This window comes from Propithecus coquereli, unplaced genomic scaffold (assembly GCF_000956105.1).
Source record: "Propithecus coquereli isolate 6110/MARCELLA unplaced genomic scaffold, Pcoq_1.0 Scaffold173, whole genome shotgun sequence".
Classification (NCBI taxonomy): Eukaryota; Metazoa; Chordata; class Mammalia; order Primates; family Indriidae; genus Propithecus; species Propithecus coquereli.
This window is the reverse complement of record NW_012141969.1, coordinates 458537-464255: the sequence shown is the minus strand read 5'-3', so window position 1 is coordinate 464255 and position 5719 is coordinate 458537. Positions and strand designations below refer to the sequence as shown.

The following is a 5719-nucleotide window of genomic DNA, read 5'->3' as shown; positions in this document are numbered from 1 at the left end:
GGAATCTTCTGACTTTGGAGACTAACCCTAAAGAACATGGATAATCATATATGATACTGAACTTTCAGAAGAGGTCAAGTTCCATACATGTGGAAAGCTGACCTTCAACTTCTTTGAGATAACATGCCAATCAATCCTCACACTTTGATCAATTGAAATATTAAGAGAAATGCCATGGTCTGCTGAACAAAAGCATGAAAAATGAGAATTTATTAACTCTACCTAGAGACTTTGTGACCCAGAGGACAAGCCAATTAACCCCTATTTCCTCTCTGTAAAACAGAGATAATGAGGGTTCGAAATTTACATTTGCCAGTTCCTCAGTGATACAAGATCTGCAGCACGGCAAGTGGAAAGCGACTGGACCAAAAGGGAGAGACCTCACACCCCAGTGCCAGCTGCTTGGGGCCCTTGCCTCACTTGCAAAGCAGGGGATATGATATGATGATTGCCAGGTTCCTGTCCAGCTCTCAAATGACATAGACTCCTGGCTCAAGTGTGTTGCTACTGATATACTTTGCTCTTTGTTACACAAATAGGAAAAGAACTACAGCTCCCTGAAGAGAGCAGCGAGACCTACTGACTATTTAGGGGCAGTGAGCCTGGTCTTCCCGGATGTCTTCTCTTGCTCTACTGTGCTTCTGAAAGCAGCAGTGCAAAAAAAACTGTGAGGCTCGTTCTAATGGCATTTTAAAATAAAGCCAGATTGAAACACATGGACTTAGAAAAGATTTAACATTCAGAGCTGGGCACAGTGGCTCACAACTGTAATCCTAGCACTCTGGGAGGCCGAGGTCGAAGAATCTTGCTCGGGAGTTCGAGACTAGCCTGAGCAAGAGCAAGACCCCATCTCTACTAAATATAGAAAAAATCAGCCAGGTGCGGTGGCACACGCCTGTAGTCCCAGCTATTTGGGAGGCTGAGGCAGGAGGATTGCTTGAGCCCAGGAGTTGGAGGTTGCAGTGAGCTACGATGATACCAGTGCACTCTACCCAGGGAGAGAGAACAAGACTGTCTCAAAAAAAAAAAAAAAGATTTAACATTCAAATTCATCATTTTAAATACCTATGGTGTGCCAGGCCAGGCATACCCAAAAAGCAGTGGCACCCAGCCCTTGTGCTAAAGGAGCTCACCAAGCTTAATAAAGCATTTGGATCAAAGTCAGAAGAGTCAATATAGGCATATTTACTAGTAAGGAGCATAGCTTAATGAATGAAATACACACTTTGTATTCAATAAACACTCCCCCTACGTTTCATGAGGTAATGAGCAAAACTACTTTCCTTGGACAAGGAGGAATGGAGAGGTGAAATGATTTGTCCAAGGTTTCCTGGTGATCTAGAATTCTAATCCAGCCAGTGCTGGAATATTTCTGAACCTTGCCAAAATACAATTCTACTACAGTTAGTTCCTTTTATACCTTGCACGTAACTAAAGAGATTCACTCTTCCTGTATTCCCTATCAGGACTTTAGACCATCATTAGCCTAAAGGTCCTAAGCTAGAAACCTTGACGAACCTTTAAACCTCCACCGCTTCTCCATCCTTTCACAGCCCCATGCCATGCTCCAAGTAATCTAACCAGCCACTAGGATCCATCAGGTCTGCCCAGGCAATGCCTCAGAATCCAGCTCCTCTTCCACATCCTCTAGTTTCTGTTCTCTCTCTCACCCTCACATGACTGCAAAAGCCTCATGGCTAGTCGCTAGCCACTTGTCCAACCTCCAACTGCCGCAAGAGCTAACTTTCTAAGAGCCATATCTGATCCTACCACTGTTTTTTGCTTAGAAACATCTGTTGGCCCCCAATTGCTTTTTGGGAATAAGGCTCAAAGCCCTTGGCACAGACAACCTTTCAACATACGGCTTCAGCCTACTTTGCCACCCTCACGCCTGACCATACCTCCTTTGCTCGCCTGTCATTGCCCAGGCTCGGACTATTCTTTCATGCCTTTGCAAGTGCTGTGCCCTCTGCCAAGAATGGCCTTTTTCAATTGTCAAACTAGCAATTTGATTCTATGAGTGTCAGCTCAACAGCACCTCAGCAAAGCCTTTTTTGGCAATCCCCTCTGCCAGTGGAGAACCCCAAAGCATTTTTTTTTTGCAGAATTCTGTTGAGCCTTTACCATGTTTTTCTACTTTATGGCACAGTTTAGGCACTCAAATGTTTGCTGAGTAAGTGAAAATACTTGAACATTAATCTATGCCAAAAGAATATTCACTTCTGGAAATTGACTTGTAAATCAGAAACACAGTTTCCGTATGTTAAAATGAGCTACTCTTCCTCCCTGGCGCCTTCCTTTGTGATGTTTATTCACACAGAGGATGTAATGTTTTTCTTTTCTTTTACCTCTTCGGGCAACACCTCTTGTTCTTCTGCTTGAAGATACAGCTCTTGAAGTTTTTCCTTTAGTAACTGCATTTCTATTTCATTGATTTGGCTCTCACTCAGGTAGGTTCCTGTTTCACGTTCATACCCATCCCGCTGGTCTTCCTCGGGGATGTGAACAGCCCAGTCAGATGTCAACAGCTGGGGATATATTTATATGAACCAATTTCATAGAAAAGACATTCCATTGGATTACTCAAAGAATTTATAATTAAACAACATTAACTAGATCCATTTTAATAACACACTGTGGCCACAGAAAAGCTTATTGGCCTGGCATAATTCCAGATTTCTATCAGCATTCTTTCCCCTGCTTACATTCTAAAATTTAGTTTAAATCTAATAAACTGCAAAATCTAAATGAGTGACTGTGGTCGATTTTCCCCCTTAGTTCTGTATCTCAGAATTGTTAAATATGATTTTTACCTGTTCTATTCTGGAGTATGCCGCCACAATCTCTGGGATACTCTTGAATTCATTCAGAAAATTTTGGATCTTCATCTGAAAATCTCGAAGCCACGTAGAAGACACTTTCATTTCTGAAGAGTGCATGATCTCATTACGACACTTAATCACCTTAATCACAGCAAGACAAAAAGATAAAAGGCTTCGAAGCCAAACAATGGGGTAAAGCAGATTTTGTGGCTCCAAAAGAAAATCGCGGAAAGGCTTTGTTAATGACAAAATCAATCAGTGTGGTCTTTAGATGAGAAGGGCTGGAACTTTCTTGGGATCATGTGCATAATCTGGTATGTATTTGTATGGGGTAGAGGATACTCTAGCCCTCCAGCCCCCCACGTCAGATCCATGTTTAATTTCATCCTGGCAGACACCAGGAAGTAGAGTCCTCCTTGCATCGCAAACTGAAATGCCTTCAAGGGTCAGGCAGGTAACCTGAGTGAAGCTGGCCAGGTGCAATAGTAGGGAGAAAGGAGAGATGGGTTTGGGACAAACTGGAGCATGGATGCCCCATCAAAAGGGGTAGCGTGAGCTGAACTTGTGGCTTGTTGCTATGGGAGTTATATGAGCCTAGTGTTGCCAGATCTTCGGATTTTTTTTAAGAAAACCTGGAAATTCGTATTTTTATCACAACTAATTTGACATTAAAAGAAAAAACCGGGCCGGGCGTGGTGGCTCACGCCTGTAATCCTAGCTCTCTGGGAGGCCGAGGCGGGCGGATAGTTCTGAGCTCAGGAGTTCGAGACCAGCCTGAGCAAGAGCGAGACCCCGTCTCTACCAAAAATAGAAAGAAATTAATTGGACAGCTAAAAATATATATAGAAAAAATTAGCTGGGCATGGTGGCACGTGCCTGTATTCCCAGCTACTGGGGAGGCTCTTGAGCCCAGGAGTTTGAGGTTGCTGTGAGCTAGGATGACGCCACTGCACTCACCCCAGGCAAGAGAGTGAGACTCTGTCTCAAAAAAAAAAAGAAAAAACCAAGCAGGACAAATAAAACATAACTGTAAACCAGATTTTGGCCACAAGACTCCCAAGAACAAAAAGATGGCTCCTGGGCAACAGTGGTTCAGCCTTTTCCCCGTTCTGGAGCCTCCGGAGCAGATTTCTAAGCAATCCAGAAGTTCTTGACATGACCTGTAGGTGTCTGGAGATGCCGTCAAGGCTTCGGGGGATGTTCAGCCCCTTACCATTTAAATAATAAACTACTCAAAGTAAGAAAAATAAGCCTGCAACCATCCTTAGCCCTCGAAATCTTTTGGCTGGCTAGATATTACACATTTCCCCAAGTCCCTTAACTTAAAACAACCTGCCAAAGAGCAAGCATATTGGCTCTGGGTATACCCACAGGCTGAAGCAGATGAGATAAAAATGTTTTAAATATTGCTGGAGTGTGAAGAAGTTGGGTCAAGGGAGTTTTCTGATGTGGAAACCATGATGAAAAGAAAATCAATTTTTGCCTTTATCTTAACAAAAATGGTGTTATCTAATCATATGTTAATATATAATTCACATAAAGTCTTTCACATTCTTGGTTAAAAGATATCAAAGGGGTCAACTACTGTGATGGTTGTCTTTGCTGCTGTCATAAAGGACTCTTAATTCTTCTAGTTGACAAAATACACATGCATTTTCTCTACATACTATAAATAATCCAGGTATAGCTATCCATACCTGGATACTCTCAATGATTCTCAGAGTAATAAATGTGTACAAGCTGTTCTCTGGTGAACTAGAAAAAATCTAAATTTCCCAGAGGAAATGTGACAAGCATAGCAACCTATTCTGACATTGTTATCCATTAGTGTTCACATTTTCTTCAGTTCTATATAATTTGGTCCTCCAACTGTTTAGTCAATGAGATCTAGAAGGGCAGAACTCAAATGCTGGCATGCAACAGGCAGAATGGTGAATTATTCTGTATTTTTTTAAATAAGGAAAACTGGCGGGGTGTGGTAGCTCACACCTGTAATCCCAGCACTCCGGGAGGCCAGAGTGGGAGGATCAATTGAGGGCAGGAGTTCAAGATCAGCCTGGGCAACATAGTGAGACCCTATCTCTACAAAAAAAAAAAAAAAAATAAAACGGGCATGGTGGCACATGCCTGTAGTCTCAGCTACGAAACACAGTTTCCATATGTTAAAATGAGCTACTCTTCCTCCCTGGTGCCTTCCTTTGTGATGTTTATTCACACAGAGGATGTAATGTTTTTCTTTTCTTTTACCTCTTCGGGCAACACCTCTTGTTCTTCTGCTTGAAGATACAGCTCTTGAAGTTTTTCCTTTAGTAACTGCATTTCTATTTCATTGATTTGGCTCTCACTCAGGTAGGTTCCTGTTTCACGTTCATACCCATCCCGCTGGTCTTCCTCGGGGATGTGAACAGCCCAGTCAGATGTCAACAGCTGGGGATATATTTATATGAACCAATTTCATAGAAAAGACATTCCATTGGATTACTCAAAGAATTTATAATTAAACAACATTAACTAGATCCATTTTAATAACACACTGTGGCCACAGAAAAGCTTATTGGCCTGGCATAATTCCAGATTTCTATCAGCATTCTTTCCCCTGCTTACATTCTAAAATTTAGTTTAAATCTAATAAACTGCAAAATCTAAATGAGTGACTGTGGTCGATTTTCCCCCTTAGTTCTGTATCTCAGAATTGTTAAATATGATTTTTACCTGTTCTATTCTGGAGTATGCCGCCACAATCTCTGGGATACTCTTGAATTCATTCAGAAAATTTTGGATCTTCATCTGAAAATCTCGAAGCCACGTAGAAGACACTTTCATTTCTGAAGAGTGCATGATCTCATTACGACACTTAATCACCTTAATCACAGCAAGACAAAAAGATAAAAGGCTTC

At 41.8% G+C, this 5719-nt stretch overlaps 1 protein-coding gene across 1 annotated transcript in view; it reads right to left on the bottom strand.

The window, feature by feature from the left end:
* Positions 1–5719, bottom strand: part of LOC105808437 (chromosome unknown open reading frame, human CXorf38) — a 17850-nt gene that overhangs the window by 5723 nt on the left and 6408 nt on the right. The window contains exons 4-5 of the mRNA XM_012642087.1: positions 5535–5684; positions 5070–5249 (exon numbers count right to left, since the gene is read on the bottom strand). Coding sequence (XP_012497541.1) covers positions 5070–5249; positions 5535–5684 — 330 coding nt within the window. The remainder of the gene's footprint in view (positions 1–5069; positions 5250–5534; positions 5685–5719) is intronic.